Here is a 26500-nt window from a genome sequence, read left to right as displayed (position 1 = left end):
TGATGTTATTTGTACCGGGAAGTTGATTTTCCAGGTATTGTGAACACGCGTTATCGCGCTCGGTGCCTTCACGTTATTTCACGTTGCCATCACCGACCCCGCGCCGATGACCAGCGTGGTGAGGTATGGTCAAACGTGGTGCGAGGAAGCCTTCGTCCGGCGGTGAATTGGTCTACTGTATGTTACCAAACATATGTCGGAATGCTCGCTGAGAAAGTGGAATGAATTCAAGCGAGACAATCGCGTGAGATGGAAAAAATATTGTTTTGGGCACTTGAGAGTGTGTTGCCATGTGCTGACGAAACCCCATCGAAACCAGAAGTGCAACGCACACGAGCCTTGACTTGTCCCCGTCGCTCGGCACAATTGGATCGGGTAGACACAGCTCAGCTCATGGATTCGGAAGCCACGCTCCCAATGGCTGGATGGAGCGGCGATGCGGTGGTTGACACGCTGCGCGATGAACCCAGTGAGCCGAGTTTGATTCCTTGCCATGGCTAACATCACTAGACCTGTCCTGGTCTTCCACCCAACAATCCTACACCTCTCACCCCTCTCCTCACCCCCTCCCCCACCACCGTTTGAGGTAGGTTATTTCATTTAACCAGGTGCAAACTCAATAGACCAGGATCGAGTCTCATTTGCAAGCGTGACCTGGGGCGTTAGTCTACCAGTAGGGAGCGATGATTATAATCCAAATTGAGTAATGCGTGGATACTTTTTGAACTTGGCGAATGTGGACACTGATGGGTGACCGCAGTGCATAACTCAGATGTTATAGGATACTGCATTGTGCTGTACTTCATTTTCTTCTTCTTCCACGCATTTGTCCCACTCATGTGAGGTGTTCCGCTCTCCTCGTCAACCTTCTCCACGCTGCCCTTGTCCTGCGCCATCTCTCTTTGGGCCACCGTGTCCGATCGCACCTCATCGCCCCCACCGCCTCTTCTTCTGCCTTCCTCTTGATCTCTTCCCTTCCACTTGCACCTTCACCGATCTACACTGACCAAACGTGGTGAAATATGGCCAGACCACCCCACCACCCCCTCCCTTGACCGACACGGGTCTGTGGGGAGAGACATTTATCCGGCAGTGGATAGACAAAAGGGGCTGTTACTTTATTCCCAGAGCATTTCTCTCCGTGGGCATTTGATGCCGGCACATACGTGTGGAAATAGTTATTGAGCCTCTCGGCAGGGTGACGACGGATCGAATCGGCCAATTTCTCTCGCGCACTCAGTGATTCGGGGATCCTAACCCCGAAACAACAGCGCCGATTTGCAATTCGTGTGAGAGATTTGCCGACGTCACACGACAGCTCGTGGGGCGAGATCACGCAACCGTGCAGGCAGACGGAACGAAAAAAAAGTCAAACAAAGAGATGGGAAAAACGAGACGGAAAAACGAAGGATCGAATAATGAGCCGAATCGTGACAATTCGGGGAATTGCTGGGGGGGGGGGGGGGTTGGTGTGGCCGGTTATGGTTAAGTGGTGGTGTGGTTGGTTAAGGTTAAGTGGTGGTGTGGTCAAATATGGTTAAGTGGTGGTGTGCTTGATTTTATGGTTAAGTGGTGGTGTGGCCGCTTGTGGTTAAGCTCTCTTGAGCAGCAGTCCCTGTTTACAAGAAACGGCAACGTGGATCCTTGCCGGAGAAAAACAACGGGAATGCTCTCGGCTGTGGCCATCAAGAGACGTTTAACTCTTTCCAGATGTTCCGCGTCTCTCTCCCCGCCCGCCCGCACCCCCTGCCTCGCCCGTCTCCTTCCAAACTCCTTTCCAGCCTGCGCAAGGCCCCTCTCTCCTTTCTCAGACTTGTTTGTTGTTGTTGTTGTTTGTGTGTTTGTTTCTCGACTGACATGCGCGGTCCTGGGTGCCCATCCTCCCGCGGTTCCTCTCCCACGCCTGGTGTGTTCAGGAGGTCGTGGGTTCGATCCCAACCCTAATGCCCGAATATTTGGAGTCTGCGTGTTTCTCTCTCTCTCTCTGTGGTCGCGTGGATTTTTCTCCGGGTCCTCTCCGGTTTTTCCCTCCACGTTTAGAATCAACATCACGCGTTTAGATTATTTGGCTGCTACAGATTTCCACGCTTCTGAAAGAGAGCTATTTATAGCTCAGTTGGCCTTACCTGATAAAATAAAATAAATAGTTTACTTTATAGTTTAGTTTGCCCGCCCGCCTTCATTATATAAACACTTGTGCAACATTTAAAACGATTGTTGTCGGCAAATACCGTGTAATTTGTCGTTGTTGAGAAGTGCTGCGTTCGGGAAAATAAAAATAAAATCCACGAGCTATCTTGCCATTGTGTAAATACAGGGGAGCACTGTATGGGCCTTTCCATCGGTTCCACAAAAGAAAGTTGCTGACCAAGTAGACAATTGCCGCATTGTGCGCGGACGTTGGGGGAAATAACGAATTTGTTCTGCACATTCAAACCGGGGCCGTCGGTCGAAACCGCAGTGAAACATTTACAGCGATGTGGCAGGTAGGAACACGTTTTTCTATTTAATTCGATTTTTTTTCTCACAGCGGAGACGTCTTTTACCTGGGAACACTGCGTCGGCGAGACAAGTTGTAGCGCGTCGAACAGCCGTGGAGCCCCAAGCAAAATCATTCCGGTGGCGGGGATATGGTACTGTGTATAATACGGGGTGTCCAAAAAAAAATTGTGCGGTGGTTGCTAAAATAACAGCTTGGCCTAACAGCGCATGGCTTGACAACATAGGAGATTGGTGCCAGAAAGATGTGGCACCACTTGAGCATTTTGGCACAAGACAAGAGAGGAAAGTGGATACCCACGGGCTGTCTGGCCACGTATCGCGATGACGATGATAAAATCATACTTTTTTTAAATCAAAAAACGCTTTATATTTGCTTACATCTTCGGTGGACAAACGTGTGCAAGAGACGGGCAAACTGCTGTCTGTCGGTGGTTGTACATTCTCTTGCCTCATCGCTCAAAAGTCAAGTTTCACGTGAATAGAAGAAAACGGGGCAGCTGCGCCGTACGACTTGGGAGGTTTCTCCCGCTACTCTGATGAGTTGCATCAGTTCGGCTGTTGGAGCCCTTGGCATCGACGCTGAATCGTAGGAAGAACCCTAGCTGTGTTCTACTGTGGCATAGTCGACTTGCGGAGACTCGCAGTTCTGAACCCTTTCCCATTCCGATGACATACACGTACGTCATCGGAACGGAATAGGAAGAAAAAATGAAATATATTGTTATCGCTACGTCTTCAGGTCGGAAGACGTACCGAGGCTCCCACAAGGCCATGCGGGAGGGCTTGTGGCACAGTTTGGCGCCAGCTATCATAGAGCGCCGTCGTGTCGCTGCGGTTCGCTTGCGGTGAGTAAGCTACAATGTCTTTAAAAACAACGGCGCTACGCCTCTCTAAATAAAATGAACGCCGGATCGCTTGCGCGTTCCGAGATTCAACGGTGAACGGGACACCCACCCTTGCAACATATTGAAATGGGGACACGGTTGTTGACATGCACTGGTTGTAGAGGTGTTTCTGTTCTTCGGTTTCTTACACTAATTTATTATCTGCAGTGTTATTGACGAGCATGTATCTTAGCGTGTATGTCTGCATAACTCCTTTCGCGCCATACGTAGCCAGCCGTGCTAATCGGAGGTGCGGGGGGAAGTGCGACCCATCGTGTTGGGAGGACGTCACGTGAATATACAACGATGAAATGAACAATAACAACGCCTCGTTGTACTTGCGCTGGCTTTCTGCTCAAAACGTCGTGGGCGAATCGCCTCCCGCCATTCGGCGAAAATGGGGATGATTTTTAGGCCAAGAGCTTCTGTTTTGATATACCCTCATCAATTTGTAAATAGTGTGTGGAAGCAGGAGATCGGGATACGCTGTGAGATTCCTTACCAAAACATGATTGGCACGGTTGGCTACGCACGGTGCGAAAGAAGTTCAACGGACACGTGAATATCTCGCTGCGGAAGAGACTACAAACCGGTGTTCATATGTCACCGTGACGCTTTGGAAACCGCCACGGCAAAGCGCGGCGTTAAGTTCGATTGATTCCAGCAGAGCGAGGGTTTCTCGGCACAGAAAAGAAAATATGATCGTGTGCTTCCAGACGATTGCCTTTTCAAGAGCGCTACAGTGTATCTGGCTCAAGGAGTCGGAGAAATACCTTAAGTGTCTGAGAGCCAGTCAGCTGTGTGTGTGTGTCTTTGTCTTTGCGTGTGTGTGCGCGACGAAACCCGACGACCCCGAGGTTGATTCCCGCTCACGGCCGAACACCGGTGACGGATATCTGAACCGGTTCTGGGCCTCCCCTAGGTCGACTCGGACCAAACTCCGTTACTGATGCCATGTGCAAATATCAGCACCGGGGAGACAAAGCAGGCCCTGCGTGGTGTCAGCCACCCACCACCTCGTGTGCTGTGCCGTTCTTCAGCACTTGCCCCGACTGTCTGTCGAGCCTAGACATGGGCGGGATCGTTGTCTTTGTGTGGGTTCCTCGCAAGTCCTTGTGAGGCCAGCCCAATGCATTGCGCAGATGTGCACCTGTGGTGAATGTGGCCCACGAGAAGGGCTATATTATTACATCACACTGTTATGCTTGGCAGGACCCTCCAGCATTAAATCAAGCCAGCCCCCTGACGGCACCTGTGCCGTTCAGCCACGGCAAATGACGAATACTGCCAGTAAACAAGTTGGCCGATAAGAAGACCTCACGCACGAACGTATATAGTAAACCAATACTACACTCAAAATACGTGTGTGTGTGTGGTATTACACTGGCATGAGGCAATTTGCACGATGACGTCAACTTGCACCACCCGTGTTACCAGTGCAGAATACGATCAAGGCTATCCGTTTTCCAAGGGGGGCTGTATTGTGGTTTGATACGGACTGAAGGAAGTTGCATGTGTTGAGTGGGGGGTGGGGTGGTGGCAGTGGTGGTGCACCACTGCACCACCACTGCACCACCACCGCACGCTACCCGGTGAACCTATCGACCTGAGTTGGATTCCCGACCACGGCTGTAACGCCGACGGTGAGAGGACATCTGAATCGCCCCTGGCCCCCTTCCCCTTTCACGAACCGGCACTGACCGAGCGCGGTGAAGCACGGTCAGATAACTCTGTGACCAACAAGCAGGCGGGTTGAGAAAGGACGTGCGAATGAGATTAGTCGGTTATTTTTTAAAAATATATTTATACTCGTCATATTTCGTGGGGGTGTCAGAACCGAAACGCTCGGGCATGCGAGGCATTAAAACGGAAATTCAACATTCCGAAGTCGCCATAATGAAGGTTTTTGGTTTAGATCGCGCGAGTAAATCCACAACATTTACAAATTGAGGATTCACTCTCCAGCTCACCGGCGGTAACGTGACAAACCTTACTGGCCGTGTCGGGTGGTGGAGGGTTACGACACATTCGTACTTAAATTTCGATTTAAAGCTTTCGTGACTGCAGGGATTCATCTTCTTGGTTCTTTCGGTAAAGTCACGTAGAATGGAAATAATAAAATAATAAAAATAAAACATTATAAAATAATTCTCACGACGTTTCGGCCACAACGCAAGCAGCCGTCCTCAGGTGAAGAACAGGTCTGTCGAGAAGACAGCGTCTGAAGTCGTGAGAATTATTTTATTATGTTTTATTTTTATTATTTTATTATTTCCATTCTACGTGACTTTACCGAAAGAACCAAGAAGACATTCGTACTTACGCGATCTCGCCCAAAAACCTTTATTATGAATAATGTTGGTCGCGAAAGCCTACTAAGTGTTAATCCGAAGCAACCGTTGACCCAAGCGCTTCACGTGACTCTGGCAGAGCCGTAGGAAGCCGCACGCGCTCACTAATAACCACCAGCGTCTGAGAGCCGCAGAGTCTCTGCCCGCGGCGGTAATAAGTGGTTATCATTGCTCGTGGCCATTGTTCGAAGAAGGAGCATGTTTCATCATGGGACCTCCTTTGCCAGTATCAAAATATACTAATAGGGGTTTTCCCCTTTTTTTTGGCAGCAAAAACTGACACCTTTTGCAAGGAATCATGCTTACATTAACCACAATACTTGCAGTCAAATGCAAACAAAAAACAATACTCTGATAATTTATGCATTGTCTTTGAAACTGATTGGTCCACACCAGAGACAGCTTTCTTTAGAGCCTAGTCTCATATGGTGTTCGACCAGATGACGCCAAAAGGCCTAAATTATCAGAGTATTGTTTTTGTGTGCATTTGACTGCAAGTATTGTGGTCAATGTAAGCATGATTCCTTGCAAAAGGTGTCAGTTTTTGTTGCCAAAAAAAAGGGGGAAAAACCCTATTAGTAAGGAGCATGTTTTGAATACTTCTTGCGGGCAATGAACGCCCGCGTCGGTGAGTGGTAACATCGCGTTCAACCGCGAGTGTTGTGTACACAAGCGAGCTGCCATTGAAGACTATGGGTCACACTTGCAGCTGGTGTCGTGGAAAAACGTGAACTGGATCCCACCTCCTCCCTCCGCTGTTTATTGTTTCCTCAGCCTTGACACCTTCCCGCGAGGGTTGCCCTCACCAACTCTTCCCGCCGTTTTACCCGAGCCAGCAACCGTGCTGAAACGAAATAAAGGTGTTACTCTTTGCACAAAACTTCAATTCAAAAACAGTTAATCTTCAAACGCAATTGGTTTAGATCTTTTGAGCGCACTTTTCTCCATTTGCAAGGCCAATAAAACCGCACAAAGAGCTTTTTTTAAAAAAACATTAACAAGTGAGGGCTGGGGGGGGGTTGGGAGGAAGGGAGTGCATTTAATAACAGAAAGGTAATATTCACGGTTTAGCGGTTTGTCAGCACGCACAGAGGCGCGCTTTCAGAACCGCAGTGGACTTTTTCACGCGGCCTCGGCAAATTTCACGACCGGCGGACGTTCCCTGAGCGACGCGAACCCCCGAGGAGCCCCCCTTTCCAGGACCGCGCGTTTTTTTTTTTCGCGCCCCACACACTTCCCCGTCGCCCCAGAGAAATGTGTCGGCCGCGGCAAATGAGCGGTGCCGCCGCGCGGTCCGATTCAACCGAATCCCCCAAACGACGACGAGGCAGCCGCCGCCACTGATTTTCACCGCGACAATTTGTCTACCCCCCCCCACACCCCCGCCGTGTTTTGTCCGGCGCGCACTTTGGTGACCGCGCGAGAGCTTGTTGCGCTCGCCAATAATCGCCTTTCTATTATCGCTTCCAAAGCACGTCTCACATGGGTGCCAGGGCCACGCGCCCCAGATTTGTTTTTGCTTGTGCGCGTGTTTCTATTTCATTTAGTTCAGCGCCCCCCCCCCCCCCCACAAAAATACAAGTCTCCCATTTAGAAAGTAAGCTTGTCTGGGACTGGGAGAGCCTTGAACTGGCCAGTGTTGTTAAGAGCTTGTTATTTGTTCTGTTGTTGTTGTACCAACAAATGACCTGCACACTATGTCACTGCTCTCAGAACAGACCTCAACGGTTCCCGGGAGTTAAACTGTGGTGGATTTGTGCGCGGTTGTCCCCAAATCCATTATTTTGAGAGAGAGAGAGAGAGAAAAAAAAAACCCATTATAATTACAGTACAGCATTACAGTTGAGATTTATTTTCAAAGGCAGCCTTTCTATATTTTAATTGAACATCTGGCTAGAGCGATGTGGTCCCTCATTGCGCTGCAAACCTGGACGACCCCATTTAAATTCCCAGTCGCGGCCAACATCGGTCATGAGTGACGCAATCACTGGTCATGGCCTCCTCTTCACCATCTCGCACTGACCAGCGTGGTGAAGTATGGTCAAAACCCCTTTACGACCGACATGGCGTGGGGCGGAAGGGAACCTTCATCCATTGGTGGATTGAGATTCGCCGGAGCAACATCTTTTTCATTTACTAATTTATAAGTTCACAGGGGTGCACAGAGATGGTTGCAGATACCTCGACAAATCTCTCCAGGGTGCCCCCCCCCCTTACACACACCCCTTAGATGCTATTATAGTAGAAAATGCAATTTAATACCATTAACCAAATCACACTGGTAAATTATGCATTTCCTACGGTGCTGTACACACTGCGAGAGCATTGGAATCGTCGCAAAGCACAAATTGTCAGTTCGACGTGTGCCGCTGTTGTACATTGAGTTCTGGGAGTCACGACGCTTTGTTGTTTGGGGTGTGCTCTTGGCAATGGAGGCACTGCGTGCCCAGAGCTCCACACGGGCGAACGTAAATCACCTTCCCGTGCCGTGTGGACACGGACGCACGCACGCACACAACGTACAACCGAGGTCGAGACGATTGTTGGGTGACCGTTTAAATCGCCCGATATCGTCGCCGCCGTCGTCGTCGTCATCTCCGATCAGCCATGCTCTCTCCACTGCTGGATGAAGGCCTCCCCATGCCATCATCTCTCACGGTCCAGCGCTGCTACTGTCTCGTCTCTGCGCCGAGCTAGTCGCTCCATCTCCGTGGCGGTCGTTCTCGTTGTGGACACGTTTCCCTCCTTTGTGCTGCCGCTACCCATCATCAGTCTTGTCCGTGATACGTCACTGATTTGTGCTTTTTTGGGCCTCTCAATTATAAATCCAGCCGGGCATGTCTCCACGAGAATTTAATCGCCTTTCACAACAACACACGTTCTTTTAAGGTGGAGATGTAAAATGCAGGACATTCATACACACGGCGGCGGCTTTGTGGAGGCATTCGTCCAGCAGCGGATTAATCGTGGCTGGTGGTGACAAAACGGAAGGCGTTTTTTTAAAATTCATTTATCACCCAGAATCCGGCGTGAAAGCACTGGGTGAGGTTTTATACAACATAGACGCAGTGAACATTGAGTGAATAATGCTCACACCACTGCACGGGGGGTGAGGGGCAGCTCTCAGGTGCCCCCCTAGAAGGTATTTGGCCAACTCTGCCACTCTGGCCAGACATCTCGGCAGAGGCGAGAGGGCCCACAGAGTACACACACACTTTAACCTTTGACACTGCCACACGCGACCTTGCCCATCAACTGACTGCGGTGTGCACTCATTTATGAGGCTAGGTGGAGTGAAGCCGAGGTATTTAATACAACTCTGAAGCAATACTCCGTCTGCCGTGCCGGGAGATGGAACCAAACGGGCCGCAATCTGGACTGCTAGTCCAGTGTGTTAGCCATTGCAGCGCGTGACTGTCTGCCCGTTTAAAAAGATGATTGCAGCTTTTGCGCATAACTTTGAGATTGTACAAATGCGTGGGATGAACGCTCCTTGCCTCCAGTTATAATGATTCAGACCTTTTTGTGTTCTGTGTAAATAACTAACAGTAATGCATTATCCAGGTCGACCTGTGGGGTAATTCTTAAGCCGCTTATAGTGAGTTCGCAAGCCATGTTGTTAAGTGAATACAATGATGTTGCACTTAGGTAGTGCTGAGTTCAGCGACCCAGTGGAGGGTAACGCGTGTTCAATTGTTGGACGTCTTAAGTGCCGATCTTGTGAACAAATTATTCACTAACCCTTCTTCTTTACAGAATAGTCTATTACAAAAATGTAGACGTTCCGACGTGGGTATATGGACAGCCTTTGTATGTAAACACCGTATATTTGCTTCCAGCCTGCGCACACACGTATTATCTCTGATGAGTATCTCATGATTTACACAACGTGTCAGAATTTGTACACTTGATAATTTACGAGCTAAAGTGTATTTCATTTCGCCTGGTGAGAACTCAAGAGACCAGAGTGAGTCTAACTTGCAAGAGTTACCTGGGCATTAGTCTGCCAGTAGGGGGTGATTATAATTGCTGTGTACAATCCGAACTTATTCATTTATGGGTATTTTTTTAATTTGGTTAATTTGGACCGTGGCGCTGGCACACAATGGCCTCCTCTTGCAAATGACATCAGGGGATCTTTTAACGTCCGCTGTGAAGCAGGCGGCGCGTAGTGTTTATTACAGTTATTAGACACCACATTATTAACTAGGACTGCCGCTGGAATCGCACCGTGAACCTTTTCCAACAAGGGGTGGGCCAGACTCCAGGTAGGATCAGACTCAAAGCAGGGCCACACTCCAGGTAGGATTAGACTCCAGGTCGGATCAGACTCTAGGCAGGGTCAGACTCTAGGCAGGGCCAGACTAGGCAAGGCCAGACTGTCCCCAGAGTGGTCACGGTGGGCTTGACAAACATAACTCTCCTGAAGCACAAAGCGGCAGTAGGTACCGTACTGATGATTCGTAACGAGTATGACACTGCTACAAAGTTATCTCACAGTCTTGCTGATGTCTACAATAATATGGCCACAATGAGTGGGGTGCTTTGAGATGGTGGTCTGAAGCAAGGCTGTTATGCGTCATACAAGTGGTATGATGTCACGTGACATTCAAGACATTATGGGAGGACTAATATTTTTGTCAATTGACAATCTTTTAGAAATCGTCCTCTGCATGTTTTATCCTTCCTGTTATTACTTCTTTCCAACCCATTTTATAAAAAGTGTCAGAATTCGGTGGAGTCATGTATCGTAGAATTGTTTCTACTTTACTCATCCATTAACCTGAACTGCATTGTACGCGTTTGTACCCAATCCTGGGCGAGTTGGCGATGCACGCGGTTTGTTTTCTGCAGCAGTTGTCCATGTGGTTGATGTTATTGACGCGAGTCCCTATGGAGCGGGGCCTAGCGGTGGTTGCCAGCTGGTGCCCTGTGTTGTTGTGCTCCGTGCAGGGCTCTTGGCCAGATGGTGTGAGTCCTGTCAAGCACCAGTCAAACGTCACCTCCACCGCCCCCCCGATATTCCTTCTCTTGTTTTTGAAAGCGTTTCGCTTCCCCCACTGTTAATTTGTCACTTTCCCACGTCATGAATCCGCCGTCCCGTTGGCGTCTGTCTCTTCCAGTCTCCAAGGCCCTCCCCAAAGCTTTCATAATGCAGACGGCAACCGCCGCATATCTGACCATCACCTATCCGCCCTGACCAATTAACCACCCCACACCCAGCGCAGTGTAATGGTAATGTTTTTTTTCCAGACGTTCACAAACCACGACCCTTTTAGATGCGCAGCGGAATGTTCTCAACCTCGTGTACATTCGCTGGCTCATCAAGCACAGCCAAGAAATTCCGCTGTGTCAAAAGGGGTTTAAAATTTTTTGTCCAGTAACCTATTTGTCCAATTGTGTAACTGCTGTTTTTCGACTCGCGCTTTGGAATGTGCATCTGTGGCCATCTGGAATGCTCTTCCTTCCGATATTACGAAGCCACTGGAAGTTGTGCACTTTTAAATCATCTAGATTGAAAACTTTAGAACTGCTTTTTATGTTTAGGTTGTTGCCCCCCCCCCGCACCTCCGATTAATACGGTTGGCTCCGTACGGCACGAAAGAAGTTCAACATATGTACAACATACGTATCCCACTTGTACACCTCGCTCCCCGGTGAGCATGCTATGCGACGTCGTTAGCGGGGCGTGCTCGCAGGGTGGAACGCCGAGGAAGATGTAACAAACGCGTGGCCTCGGGAAGCGCAGCGCTCGGAAGAACGCACTTCGTGAGCAATTTAATTTGGTTACGTAAACATGGCACAGCTATCATAAAGCGCTGGAACATGTACGATCGTGGGTAGAAGGTGCAATAACTGAACGGGACCCGTTCACTGTCCTTTCATTTGAAAGCAGGCTTTTTCCTAGTACGATTAATTATTTTTTGGTCAAGCGGTGAAGAGTACCGCGTAATCCTCTTCAATTGCAGCGAACCGCGAGTTCCCGACTTCGCGGCGCGGCTTCCAGAGGCGTTGTCAAACCTCGTCGAGTGTAAATGCTGGTGAAAGGACCTCCGCTGGAGGAAGCTTTAAAGAGCCCCCCTGAAGACATGTTTTTTTGGCCTACTCTTCCACGCTGGGCCAGACGTTATAGATGAGGTGTGAGAATACACGCTTTAGCCCGCCGCACGCGGCCCTACCGATCGACTGTGGTGCAGCGATTTATACTGCTGGGGGGCACGGACACGGAGAGATTCACGAAACTTGCCCCATTATTTTAACTTCCACGCCACGAGATGGAATCGAACTGGCGACCTCTGGATCATTGCGTAAGTCCAACGTGGTAACAATTCTACCACGCCGGTATCCCCAGACTTTATGGTAACATTATAAAAAAAACTCAACGCTTAAATGTGTGTACTGTATAGTGACACACTTAACATGTTTTTAATCCTAAAATGGACCTCCATTATACCTGGCTAAGGTGTTTTTTTGCAAAATTGCCATTCTAGTTTCTGCTGCTCAGCACGGGCCGTGCGCTAACCATTACCTAAGCCGTCCCGACAGTAAGTGAATTAACAGCCAGGGATGTTTGTTCGACCTGAACATCAACACCCGCAATTAAATTATTTGCATCTCGAGCGCATTCTAAAGTTCACCTGCGCCGCAGGTTAGGTTTCGTTCGATGCCTCTGCTGGTCTCATGATTTGGTGCATAAACCAACATCACCCCGCCCCGTCTTATACGACGAGTCAGCTCCGTGTATAACGCTGAGGCAACAGCACGCAGTGGTAAATGTTTCATCTGGTGGTGAACGAGTGACGGAGCACGAGGGCATCACGAGAAGTTGGTTTGAACCAAGTGGCCTCGTGAGTTCGAGAAGTCCGCTGTACGGACCCCGGAAGGATCGCTTGGAAGTTGTTGGGGTTTTCTATTTTTTTTTACAAGAGACCAGAATTACAAAAAAAAGTCTCGTCACCTCGTCGTCAACGCTCGCTCTTATCTGAGAACGACAAGGGAAGTGTACACATGTTGGGATTTACCTTCTTGGTTCTTTTGGTAAAGTCACGTAGAAGGGAAGTAATAAAATAATAAAAATAAAACATAATAAAATAATTCTCACGACGTTTCGGCCACAGCACCTGAGGACGGCTGCTTGCGTTGTGGCCGAAACGTCGTGATAATTATTTTATTATGTTTTATTTTTATTATTTCATTACTTCCCTTCTACGTGACTTTACCGAAAGAACCAAGAAGATGAATCCCTGCAGTCACGAAAGCTTTAAATCGAAAAGTGTACACATGTTGGGATTTGTTAAATTGCACTATACATGAGAATTTTTGATTTACTGTATATTACGTAATATCTTATCAAAAGTGGGTAGTTGTGGTATTTTATTTTTATCATTCATAATGTTGTCACATCACAGCACTGTGAGATGGTGATGACTTAGGAAGGCCTTCATCCAGCAGTGGCTTGATCATGGTTGATGATGATGGTAATTCTAAAGCCTCTGCAGGGATTTGTCAAGGCAGCTGCTTAGTGAATCCATCTCCGTGCAACCGCCCCCCCCCGCCCCCCTCGTGAACTTATACAATTACAACTAAATACATCTTGCTGCAGCCAATCTCAATCCGCCAATTGATGAAGGACCGCCCCACGTCGTCTCTGTCAACGGGTGTGTTTACCATACTTCGCCATACTGGTCAGCGCGGATTGGTGAAGTGGCGGTGATAATGGGGGGGGGGGGGGGGGTCAGGAGTAGCCAGGACCAGTCGTCAGATATCACTTGTGCCACTGATGTTAGCCGGGCTCACAGCGCAGTGCGCACATCGCTGAGTCTCGCAGTCCACCCCAGGTGGGGCACATTTGCGTCGATTTTAAAGTGTTGTGAAAAACTTGCGACGTCGACTTGTGGCACGATACGCAAACCAGTGCTGTCAGCCAACGTCAAATCCTGAGCTGTCGCCAGTTCGATAATGATCTAATTACCGAACTGGCGACTCGGCCAATTGTAATTGGCTTGGCAACAGTTTCGGGGGCGTGAGATGTTGACCGAGCGGCGTAATTTGTGACGCGCCGCGAGATTCGAGTCTCTCTCTAGGGCGCCCGCACCCCCCCCCCTCGCCCCCCTCGTGTCGTGATGCCGTCCTGGAAACGTGCGCGGAATGCGAGCGCACCACCGGTGGAATTTTGGCTTCCGAAATTGACGCCGCAACGCCGGTGGTGGGTGGTGGGGGGGCAAGAAGGAACGTCGAGTTCCGGCAGGTCGGCCTCGACCCACCGGTGGCTGAAGGGCTCGTTCGGCGCGCTCGAACTCGCACGAAGGGAATCAGCGAACTCACCGACGCCACCGACACTGCATAAGCAACTCTGAATGACACCGGCTCGCGCCCAGACACACGCAGGTTGCTCTTGGCTGCTGCGGGGCTACGTTGCGTCCCAGCAGAAAGCAGCGCAGCAAGATCCATTGTTGTACTGTACTATTAGCCCCCCCCCACACACACATCTATGCTCCCCGCCTATCCAACCCGCATTGGCTGTCGTGGTGGCGCAGTACGGTATGGGGAGGCCACCATCCAGTCTAGGATTGACGTGTGTTACGTTATTGAAGATTTTGCAGTGAATTCGTAGACGCTGCTGGATATTCCTTTGCCGATTTGCTGTGACGGCACGTCAATCTCCAACATTGTTTCCCTCCCCTTCCCCCCCCCCCCCCGCGGTTGACCTCGGGCTTATCACCCTTCTCATCGTGGCTCGCACAAGGATGGAGAACATTCGAGTTCCGCGCTTCCCGCGACGAGCCGGTCCCATCCGATGGTACAATGACCTCCCGATTTGGGGGCCGCCCTAATTGCCACATCGTCGATGACTCCCCACGCTACGCATCGTCCAGAGCTGTTTGGTGGCCATGACGCAAATCCGGTTTGCACGTCCAAAAGACCATTGCTGAAGTGTGGCTCTTTTTTCTAATCGTCGTCGCGATCAGCCGCCATGGTCCATCCACTGCTGGATGAATGCCCCCCCCCCACCCCGCACCCCCTCTCCCTGCCAAGCCGCTGCCATCGCCCGCAATCACGCGGTGTTTTGCGACATTCACCCCCGTGAGTTGATCTTCACCACCGCTCCATCGCCCCGTTGGACCTCCTGTGGGGGCGCCACTCCTTTATGGTCCGTCACCATCGTCTGTCGTCTCTGCAAGGCCACGACGTGCCCTGCCCAAGCTCGCTCTTACAGCTTGCGCATCGTCATTGACCTTCGTTGACGTTCGCTGATCCCTCGCTCGTCTTTCTGTCTTTCATTGTAATCCCAAACCGGCATCCTGTCTGTGCTGCTCTGCTACGTTTTATGGTTGTGTACTATTTACTGACTGTCAATGAGGATGCTTAAGGGAAGGCATTCACTTGTCTGTTCATGGGGTCGTGCTTTTGAATGTGATAACAAATCGACAACTAAGGGGCAGAGGATAATTCCACGCTTTCCTGCCCTCACGTTTAGGTGTCAGTCTTAATCCGGCCAGGACTTTTTCCAAAGTCCGAGAGAAATGTGATGCGAATTTGCTCCAAAATGAGAAATTGTTGCGTTATTTCATGGGATAAATTTTGATTCTTGATATCCTGAGTTACCGTTCTGCGTGTCTCCGCCAGCGCTGTTCAAGCACATTGCACTCGTCTGTCTCATTTGATCAGACAATATCACCGACCGACATTTGAAAGAATGCAATTTTGCTCGGGTTGAAAGGTGGAGAGGTGGCGTAGCGCGGCTAATTCCACCGCACTATGATTCCCGGCCACGGCTGACACCAGTGACCAGTGGCATCCGGGACCGCCCCTCCCCCGTCAACATTGAGCATGCACACGCAGACTGGCGCGGTGAAGTATGGTCAAACAACCCAGTGGCTGACACAGCATGGGAGGGGGCCTGCAATGGATTGACCATTACTAATAATGGCCATGACCAAGGTCATTACATTTATAAATCAATGTACCCATTTTGTGGACACTTCCATTAAGATAAGATCTCTATGTTCTCAAATGGTAATAGTGTGTCCGTACGATTATTATTTTTTTGGATTACTTTTTTGCCGCGACACTTTGTCCTTGGCGCTGTTGCCAGATTAATATTCTTCTCGCTGTGCCTAGGCTTGCGTTGCGTAACGTAGCACTTTCACACGCTTATTTGGAAGCAGCTTACATTGCACACGCCTTTACTTTCATGCTCCGTGCCCATTCCCGTACACGATTTCCACCAGCCTTGAGTGGCGGTGCATCGGGTACGTTACGCCACATCGTACGGGGACGCTGCTGTGGTGGAAACGGTTCGCGACGCTCGAGTCCGCCGGTTCGACTCCCGTCTCCTGGCACGGCAGTTGAAAAAACTCCCCCCCCTGAACTCTGTCCGCCCAGCGGTGTACAAATGGGTTCACGACCACGGCAGGTCGCGCGTGGCGGGCCAAAGCGTGGATTCTCACACCTCTTCTGAAACGTCAACGTGGCGGAGAAGGCCAAATACTGAACCCTCTCGTGCTCCCTCTAGCAGCGAAGGCGCAGTTGACGCGAGCGAGTAATTGCGGGGGCTGCACCTTGTACGTTGAACTAATTTCGCACCGCACGAAGCCGACCGTGCGAATCGGAGGCGCGGTCGGAAGGGCAACAAACGAAACGCAAAAAGCATTTGCAAAGAAATGTGAAACGCACCTTTGTCATGCTGCGCACCCTTTTAGCTCAAGCGGCGATGGCGTGCCTAAATGGGTCAGGCGTGAGCGAAACGTGCGCCCATCATGGACTGTGCCACTCAGCGGCAGGCAGGTCCTTTATCCCGGAGAATTTAGTGCGTGGTCTAAAATCACCGGCGCTAACGAGCGCTGGTGCTGTGCCTTTGGACTCGCCGTCCAAGTCACTCAACGTCAACGCTTTAATGGTGATCCTCTCTTCGCAAGGCGGGGTGCGGGGGGGGCGGTGGGTCTACGGTAAACCTTTAACGGGGGGGGCGGGGGAGGATCTCGTTCAGATGTTGTAATGCCCGGACAGAATTTTCCAAAGAGAGACGTTGGACCGTATTCACTGCGGCGGCGCAGCCTCTGGTGACGGGGCTGCCGCCGACGGTAACTTGGGCACCGGATGCAACGCGGCGATCGGCGGTTCCCGACAGAGACGGTCGTCGTTCCTGAGCACTTTCCGGCGACCCGAGTTCGATTCCCCGCTCGGGGTCAACGCCGCTGGCGATTATCTGAACTGGTCCCGGGCCCTCCTCCTCAATTAAGCGTCCGGTGCGGTGTGCGAACATCGTCACCGGGGAGACAAAGGCGGCCGGGCGTGGCGTTGGCCACCTACCCCCTCATGTGCCGTGCCGGGGGGTCTTTGTAATATTTTGGGGAGGAGGAGTGGCGTAGTGGTTGGCGCACTGCGCTGCGCTTGCAACCCAGCGAACCGTGGTTCGATTCCAGGCGTGGCTGAACCCCCCCGCCCCCGCCACCACCCCATTCCGACTCGCGTGAAGTATGCCGTCGTATCGGTGCTTATCGTTTGCGTATAGTCAACATTTAACCGTGAACGCTGTCACCGATTCCCACGTGCACGGTTCCACGCGCGTGTCGCGAGCGTAAGAACCAGCGTTGTTAGCGGGTGAGCTACATGAAAGGATGCGTTTATGAAACGCCTCTTGTCAAGAGTGCGCATGTTAATGCCTATGCAGTCTGCGGTTGTACATGCACAGTACAGTAGAAGCTTGGGAGCAAGTCCAGCTGTCCTTATATCAGAAGTAGCATTCTTGTATCAGGAGATTCCCCGTGCCTTTCCCTCGCCAGTGTAATGTAAAGGCGCGTGGCTTATGTCAGGACTGTGCTTACATAGGGTGTGCTCATATCCGGCTTTGTGCTGTCTTGGGTTTTGCTGCGTCTGAATTTTTTTTCTTTCTCAGAGCTCGTGCTTAACAGTCTGCTGTTGTCCATCCACAGTACAGTAGCAGCTTGGGAGCAAGCACAGCTGTGCTTATATCAGAAGGAGGGTGCTTGTGTCAGGCGTTTCTCCTTGCCTTTGACTCACCAATGTAATGCCAGGGTACGTGGCTTATATCAGCACTGTGCTTATGTAGGGTGTGCTCATATCCGGCTTTTTGCTGCCTTGGGTTTCGCTGCGTCTTCTCTTTCACTCGGCGCTTGTGTGTAACCCGCGCGTCCGTGTGTGTGTGTGTGTCCCCCGCTGCGCTGCCTCTGCGCTTGCTGGCGGTCAGAGCTCCGTGCAGGACTGGGGTCACGAGGTCGAGGAGGGCGCCGTCTACAGCGTGGCCATGAAGAAGATCCAGATCAAGGAGGCATCGCACAAGGGACACAGGTGGCTCGGGGTGAGTCAGCCCGCACAGCAGCAGCAGCAGAAACAGCAGCAGCAGCAGCAGCAACGCCGAATGGAAAAGAGCAGTGCGCAGGAGAGATGCGGTTGAGGTGACCGGGTGGATCAGAGGGTCAGGAGATAGCTGAGCAAAGTGCTGCAGAGATTCGGGGCGTAAAACGAAACGGAGGTTTCAGCCGACTGGCGATTCAAACCGGGTTCCCGAGTGCAGTGAGTCAGAATCGGAATCGGGATAATTATTTATAACGGAGAAATCCGATGAGCTATGAAGCTCTTTTTCACAGATGTCCAGTCGGGGGCACGGGGTCAGAACGTTACAACAACAAACAAGAAAGGTAAACAAATCACTTGAAAAAAATAAATTTTCTAAACTATTTTTTTTATCTTACCAGGTAAAGCCCATTGAGCTGTTAGCTTCTTTTTCAGAAGCGACCTGGCCACAAATGATTGCTCAACGAAGCGGCTTATCACCACGTGGAAATTATAGCCGCAAAATAATTGACTTAATTTTAATGAGTGGATGGTCTCAGCCCCGGTCACCAACGATTGCACAAATGCAAAAAAACCCCACCGTGTTAAGTTTTGCTTTGCACTGAATTTGACTAAATTCCAGCTCTGAGATTTATAATTGTCGGTTTCACTGTAATGTTCAAAAAATAATCTCAAAGCAGAGTGTGTTGAGAAAGGGCACCCCATACTGTCACGTGTGGCCTGTGTCAAAAAAAAAACTCAATGTAAGAGAAAGTCCACTTTTTAGAGATGTTTCTAAAGTCCTGCGAAAGAATTCCGTTCCACGTCCGTTCCATTCTGCGAGATCGCAGAATGGATTCTTCATCTCTGGATATCGCTGCGAAAATCGGAACAGATTGTGTTTGGGGGGGTGTGATACCGACGTTATTTTAACAAGAAGGGAAAAAGAAACATCACGGCGGAAAATTAATTACGGGAGTTTTTTTGTTTGTTTTTGGTTAAATCCAGTGACTTCATATGGTGCATCGTCTGTCTGTGGCCAGTGTTTACACTGTGATAGCGTACTTTATTTGGGAATCGCACCTTGTTTAACAGCTTCCTTCCATATCCAGCCCATACATCCCGTGTGCGTACATGTTTGTTTTTCTTTAATATCTGACGGAATGCGAATAATTATTTTCATTGCGATGATATTTCCACGAGCCATCGCATCCTGTCGCCCGGTGTCAGTTAGCAGCAGCAGCAGCAGCATTCCTCGCCCCGTTTGCGTTTGGTAAAGATTTTACTGGACGGGAAAATTTGGGCCAACGAACCCGAGACCCCACCCCTCCCCACCCCTAAATATCCATCATTTTTATTTTCTTATCTTGCGGCGCCGTGATTAAATGGGGAGTTTGACATGTCGTATCCTTGCAAACGTATGCAAGGGAAAGAATGTTATTTACCGGCGTCGGGCACTTTCCCCCACCACCCTCAATATTTGACGAAACATTCTCGAGGGCGAACGTTTGTCGCATTTAGTTCGTGTTACAAAAAAAATGATCGCGGCAAATAAAGAATGAAAGCTGCAATTTATTGAAGAGGAACTGCATCTTGGGCCCGAACAGGAAACGTCCAGTGAAAATGTTATGCCTGTTCAAATCGAGCAAGAGGCCTTTGGTTATGAACCATCGGGTGGAAATTCGACATTCCTATGACAAGTGCCAGTTTATGCAAGGGCCAGTTTCTAGGTACTATGATTTCTTCCCACACGAAGCTAAAAAAATAATAAATAGAATTTACCATATGTCGCAATGCTGCAGGACTCTCTTGACCCTCCTGACAATTAGTTATGAGTACGTATGTCATTTATATCATCCATAAATACATTATTTGTACATGAGCACATTTTTAGGCGTGACTCCTTGAGGCTTTCCTGCGTAAATAAAGGGGAGCAAACCACAACGCCGCCCAGCAGTTTCTCATAAAGTCGGGGTTAGCTGGCGGCTTCCATGAAGGTCACTACTGATCAGCGTTAATATTTCCAATGATGTTCGTGGCAAAAACGTTCGTCAGCAATGTGCTGTGATTTATTTACATTCTAAGTCAGCGCCGAGTGGACTAAAATGATCAAGCGTGACAATGACGACGACTGTCCAGCAAAGGTGAAAGCGCGACCGGCTCTGATGAGCCGAACGTAATTCGTCTGATTGAAGAAGGAGACTAAGATCGCTGAGTAACGTTTGTCAGGGACAGGAGGAGTGCACTGAGGACGATCAAAAATGGTAATTGGCTCCATGTGCTCACGACGTTATTTACCCAGTTCACTCATTGGCTGACCTGAAAATATCGGTGTGGGAAAGAATTGCAGGCCCCTCACACCAACATTTGATAACCAAGAGTGTTGGACTGAACGTTTGAGCTCTTCAGTCGACTAGACCAAGAGGGTGACCGAATACAGTCCACGGACTTGACTGCCCGTCGGCTCGACTGAAAGACGGCGGCTAAAATAAAGTCAAACGACGCAAAAAAACACCGACTATGAATCAACTCCCTCTACCGACGGCCGCGTCTGATGCATCGCCCTGGGCCCCCCCACCGCCCCCCACCCCGCTCCCCTCTGCCCCAGGTGGAGAGCGACCCGCGGGCGCCGGGCCACGGCGGGGTCGACCGCTACGAGACGTGCCGCGTGCGGAGCATCCGCGCCGGGACGCTCGCCAAGCTGGTGGAGAACCTCCTGCTCTCGTTCGGGGACGACGATTCCATCTACATCAGCGTCTTCCTGGCCACCTTCCGGGCATTCACCACCACCGGGGATGTCCTGCGCCTCCTCATCGACGAGTAATGGAGCCCCCCTTTCCTGCCGCCGCGCCGTGCACTCGCTGCTCGCACCGTCACGAGACAACAACAAAAACAACAACGCCAAACGGGTGGCGGTTGCGCGATGTTTTTTGTTCTTGTCGCGGTGCTGAAGGTTAAAAGGTGGCTCGCCTCGCGCCACTGCTGGCAGGGAGTATGTGCAAGTGTGTACGTTGAACTTCGTTCGCACAGTGCGCAGCCCGGCCGTGCGGGAGGGCCTTCCGCTAGAGGGAGCGCTCGAATGCCTCGTCTGCTAGACGGGGACGATTCTAATTTCTTTCCACTCATTCGTCACTTTTTGGTTGTTGTTGTTGTTGTTGTTCTACTTTGTTCTTTGTCGCAAAGAATAGCTACGCATTGTTGCCTGGCTGTAAATTCCCGTTTGATGAATGTGGAAAAGTGATTGTGATTTTGTTGTGGTCGCATTTGCCGTTATTATTTCAATACCTGTCATTATTCTCTAATTCCATACTCGTCCGAATGCCTATTACTTTTGAGCTACACGATCATATTTGTAAAGGGAATGAAGGGTTTTTTCATGCGGAAACCGCAGATATTGAAACGCCCGTAAATAACGGCGTCGTTTTCCCCTCAGGCACGGCGAAAGGAAGAATGGAGATTGCGATGATGGCCGCGACCCAGTAAAGTCTGCGGACCAGACGTTCGTCAGGAAGTGAGTTCATGTTTCCTGCCACAGCGGTACAAGAGACCCTGTGTATGCTTTTGACAACGCACAAGCAGACTGTTTGGCCTCATCCACGCCACACTGCGGGCCGCAACGTTTCTCTTCTGCTTCTTCCCCTCACACTACTCCATTTTGGAATTCCCTCCTCCCACCGTCTCTCTTCTCTCTCTCGTTCCCCTCCAAGTTCATGTAAAAAAAAAATATTATAACAATAATATTAACTTTTGATTTAAAGCTTTCGTGATTGCAGGGATTCGTATTCTTGGTTCTTTCGGTAAAGTCACGTAGAAGGGAAATAATAAAATAATGTATAAAACAATAAAAATTCTCACGACGTTTCGACTGCAACACAACTTTTTTTGCTGTGGATTTCACACCTGATGATGATTGTTTGTGTTGCAGTCGAAACGTCGTGAGAATTTTTATTGTTTTATATTTATATATTTTTAAAATTTCCCTTCTACGTGACTTTACCGAAAGAACCAATAATAATATTAACGTTGCTTATTCATTCAAGAAACTCTCTTCAACTCGTAGCAATTGCCCCGTCAGTAGATGCTGTTTGTTGCTGGCTGCTTGGTGTTTTTGGGGGCTTTTGGGCTCTGTGCTCGGCATCCGTGGTAAAACAAAGAAGAAGAGCTCACAGAATAAACTAAGCTAATCGATGTTTTATTTGACCAGGTAAGGCCGATTGAGCTATATAGATAGCGCTTTTTCAGAAGCGACCGAAACAACAAATGATAGCTCAACAAAGTGGCTTTTCACGTGGAAATTTATAGCAGCCAAATACTCGAAACGTATGGCGTTGATTCTAAGTTAATCTCGAGCGAGCGAAATAACAGCGAGGGCAAAACGGGAGAGAAAACGTGAGGTTGCATTTTTACTGAGTTTTGCGGTGTGTGGGGATGTCTTCTGCCAAAATGTGAAAAAACGCGCTTGTTATCAATGCCCTGTCTAATAAACGCAACGGCGTATACGTATATAATTCACTATTTATGGTGAAGGAAAGCTGGCTGCGCAGGATAATAAAAGTGTCGGCCTGGAGGGAACATTACAGTAAAAACATCCAGGTCCTAAATTCCAATAAGCCATGTTTTATTGCATCGTAAACCTAAAATCCTTGGCTTAAAAATATAAATAACAAAACCAGCCTAAACCTGTGAAAACCAACTGCCTCAAAACAGCGCTTTCATGCCTTTCTTAAATTACTTCGCTTCCAATTTGATCACAGTCGCCAAAGCAGAGGCCCAAACGGCCCAAACGGCCCACGACGCCAAGCGCTCGGCAACAAGCAGCACCATCGAAGGCGTAAGGGATGAACGTTGACGCATTTCAATTTTTAAAGAAGTTGAAGAGAGAGATAGAGAGGAGAGAGATACAACAAAGGCGAGCTGCGTGAGGAGATGAGCGGAAGGAGACGTGTTGCTGTCTGCAGTCGAAAACTCCTTTTTGATCCCTGTTAATTTTCACAACGGCCCCACCTTGCCAAACAAGCTGCGGCTTGCCGTACGCGCGTAGGCGTAGCCGACAAAAGCCTGACCAGGCCGAGGACATGTAAACCTCCCCCCACTGTGGTGTTTCTGATAAAGAGCATCGGTAGTAACCTCCGTGTCCTGGCTAGGATCTCATTACAACTTAATAGAAACTGCTGGCCGGGCCAAAATGTCTTGTGTCTGACTAATCCTTCCCAGAAATGTATGTTAGAGAAAAACAAAAGATAACCTGAGTCTCTTGTAAATGATGTTGTTTCAACACATTTACAAGAAAGACTTCCGTTCCGAAACGAACACGTCACCGATTTAAATGCTTCTCAGTATCGTCAATAACAATAATATTGATTTTTTTTTCGGGGAATGTAGCATGGGATGTTTGTGCAGCTTTATTAATGCTTTACAACTCGGGTTGAATGCGTGTGTGCGTTATCTTCGATCCGTCCTGAAGGGGGTAAAACAAATCATCGATTGGAACTAACTTCTTGCGTTCATTTTCGTCTCTACGGGGCACTTGGCCTGTTGGAAACTGGCCAAATTAATCAAAGGGTTGCCCACAACTTGTAGATGAATATAGACCAGAAAGACAACTACGGTATTTGCAAATATTCAACTGTATTTTGCACCTGCCAAATATTAAAAGTTTTTGTTATTTTACCAGGTAAGGCCTACTGAGCTATATCGCTCTTTTTCAGAAGCGATCTGGCTATCACAAATGATAGCTCAACGAAGTGGCTTATTGTGTGGAAATGTATAGCAGCCAAATACTCGCACGTTTCCAAATGTGGAGGGAAATACCGGAGGACCCGGAGAAAAATCCACACGACCATGGGGAGACGTGCAAACTCCAAATATACAGCAGGCATCGGGGTCGGGATCCAACCCACGACCTCCTGTATACCAGGCGAGGTAGTTAACATCTTCTCGTCACCGTGGCTCCCCCTACTACCCGTCCGTCTCCTGCCGTAACCGTTGGTCAAATACCTCCAGGGCCAAAAAAAATCACAAGATGCGTCTTGGAAATTGTCGACGTCAAACAAACAAAAACAAAAATTCGCACGCCGCGGGTGCGCGTGATCTTCTCCAGAGCCGTCGCCTTCATCCTCCGAGTGTGGATGGACCAGTACCCCGAGGACTTCCACGCCGACGCCGAGTCGCTGGCGCTCGTGCTGGCCTACGTGTCGCGCGTGCTGCCCCACTCCGAGCTGCAGCGGCGAGCCCTGAGCCTGCGGTCGCCGCGCCCCGAGACCCCCCCCGGCTCGCCCGCGTCCTCGCCCGCGCCAGGTGCGGCATCGCCCACCATCCAACGAGGCGTCGTCGTCGTCTTTGTTGTTGTTTCTTTCGTTGTTTGTTTCCGTGACATCCCCTAGCGTCCGAGGGTCGCGCTTGTTGCACCTTCCCCCCCCCCCCCCCGCGTTGCGCGGTCGGGTACGTACGGCGCTGAAAGAAGTTCAACATACGTACACGACTCTCAGGACAGGCCAGGGAAGATGGGGCTACTTGCCTCCACGAGCGGAGCGTTAGGAGCAGCCCAAATTGCGACCGAGACCACCACCCAAGTTAGACGATCGCCCCACGTACTAAACCCGTGCCCCAGAGACCGTTCACCCGTTCACTCTGGCTCGCCTCCAGCCGTTGAATGGATCGCCAGCCTCAAAGTCAAACTATAATTGCTTCCCCAGCCATATGCACAAGACTCTCAGCCAAGTGCATTTTGTACGAAGGCCTCGGGAACCATTCGCGGTTAGGCCGCGCGCCGAGCACTTCTTCTTTGAAGCTCTCGCCACGCACTGCTGCGGGCATCTTTGGGAGTCGAGGGCAACTCCACGGGGAGTTGAAGGCAACGTAAACTCATGAAGGTGCCCGCAGCAAGCAGTGCACGGCAAAAGGTTGCCTTCCAACCGCTGCGGATGCTCGCGGTAGCGCGTGGCAAAGAGCTTTAAGGGAGAAACTCTCAACACCCAGCCTAATGTGGCCGGAAGACCACGCTGGAAAGTGCAATTTGTGCTCAACGTAATTGCAGGCAGCAGTCCATTAAAACACGTTGGTGCTGCCCTGGCTACCCAGGGTTTCATCGTTGTTGTTGTCCTTGTTATTGTTATCATCGTCGTTGTTATTGTCGTCGTTATTGTTGTTTTTTGTCGTTATTGTCGTTGTTTTTATTGTCGTTGTTGTTGTTTTGCTTATTGTGTTTGGTGCTGGAAGCCGGTTGATTTGTCCCTGGCTGTGCCACGGTGTTGCACGTGTGTACGTTGAACTACTTTCGCACCGTACGTAGCCCACCGTGCCAATCAGTGGATCCAATTGTTTGTGTTTCGTGTCTCTAGCTGCGATGGTATTTAGCCGCTATAGATACACATTGCAGTGGTTGTTGTTGTTGTGGTTTTAACATTGTAGATTTAATTGAAGCTACTATCGCGTAAATTTCGATTTAAAGCTTTCGTGACTGCAGGGATTCATCTTCTTGGTTCTTTCGGTAAAGTCACGTAGAAGGGAAATAATAAAATAATAAAAATAGGTGAAGAACAGGTCTGTCGGGAAGACAGCGTCTGAATGAAACATTCTGACGCTGTCTTCCCGACAGCCCTTGAGGACGGCTGCTTGCGTTGTGGCCGAAACGTCGTGAGAATTATTTTATTATGTTTTATTTTTATTATTTTATTATTTCCCTTCTACGTGACTTTACCGAAAGAACCAAGAAGCTGCTATGGCGAAGTTTACGCGTCTAACTCTGACTCGCGGTTCATTTGCTTCGTCGTCTGTTCGTTCAAGAGAGCCCAAATCCATCATTCATTGATTTCCTGTAGGGCAACGGTCCCAGCAGTGCATGTGCACTGCAGGCTCGGTGAGTAACAGCCCTGGGTGGACAACAGTAATGGAATTGGGTCACATGCCCCAGCGGTTAATTGGCGTTGCCACTAACCGACGCATGCCAATTAACCACCGAGCACGCCGAATAGAATAAATAAACGTAATGATAAACATGGGTGTGTCGTGTTTGGAGGTAAATTTGTGTGCTTTTATAAAAAAACACGGCTTGTTTATTAAATACGTCAGTCGTCCGATTGAGTTATTTGATAAATATTTACCATCACCACCCCAGGGTAGATGGAAACGTCAGATCTCCTGAGTAGTTGTGCCATTGTGGTCGTCTATGAGCAGATCTTTCTTATCAAGAAAAGTAGATCATTTATTTTTTACTTGCAACCCTGGGTAGATGACATACTGCACCCCAGTGAAAATCTCACCAGTCCCGACGTCGCTCACCACCAACGTTATTCACGGCCAGGAACCAAACTCAGTCGGCTTGGTTCGCGTGCCAATCACTGCGCCAACGCTCCACTACAACTATCACCACCCCTACCACTAACCCTATCACTCCCACTACCCCTATCACTACGCCAACATCTGTACCGTGTGCGTAGCGAATGTCCGATATCGTGGCGTCGCCCC

At 49.7% G+C, this 26500-nt stretch overlaps 1 protein-coding gene across 1 annotated transcript in view; it reads left to right on the top strand.

Moving 5' to 3' along the window:
• The window catches only part of LOC144724299 (ral guanine nucleotide dissociation stimulator-like 1), a 53858-nt gene that overhangs the window by 16137 nt on the left and 11221 nt on the right, over nucleotides 1-26500 (top strand). The window contains exons 2-5 of the mRNA XM_078603308.1: nucleotides 17949-18059; nucleotides 20643-20854; nucleotides 21468-21545; nucleotides 24135-24331. Of these exons, the coding sequence (XP_078459434.1) occupies nucleotides 17949-18059; nucleotides 20643-20854; nucleotides 21468-21545; nucleotides 24135-24331 (598 nt within the window). The remainder of the gene's footprint in view (nucleotides 1-17948; nucleotides 18060-20642; nucleotides 20855-21467; nucleotides 21546-24134; nucleotides 24332-26500) is intronic.

The sequence above is a fragment of the Lampetra planeri genome, chromosome 20 (genome assembly GCF_965212315.1).
Source record: "Lampetra planeri chromosome 20, kcLamPlan1.2.h2, whole genome shotgun sequence".
NCBI lineage: Eukaryota > Metazoa > Chordata > Hyperoartia > Petromyzontiformes > Petromyzontidae > Lampetra > Lampetra planeri.
The sequence above is the reverse complement of the archived record's forward strand: the minus strand, read 5'-3'. Positions and strand labels throughout refer to the sequence as shown.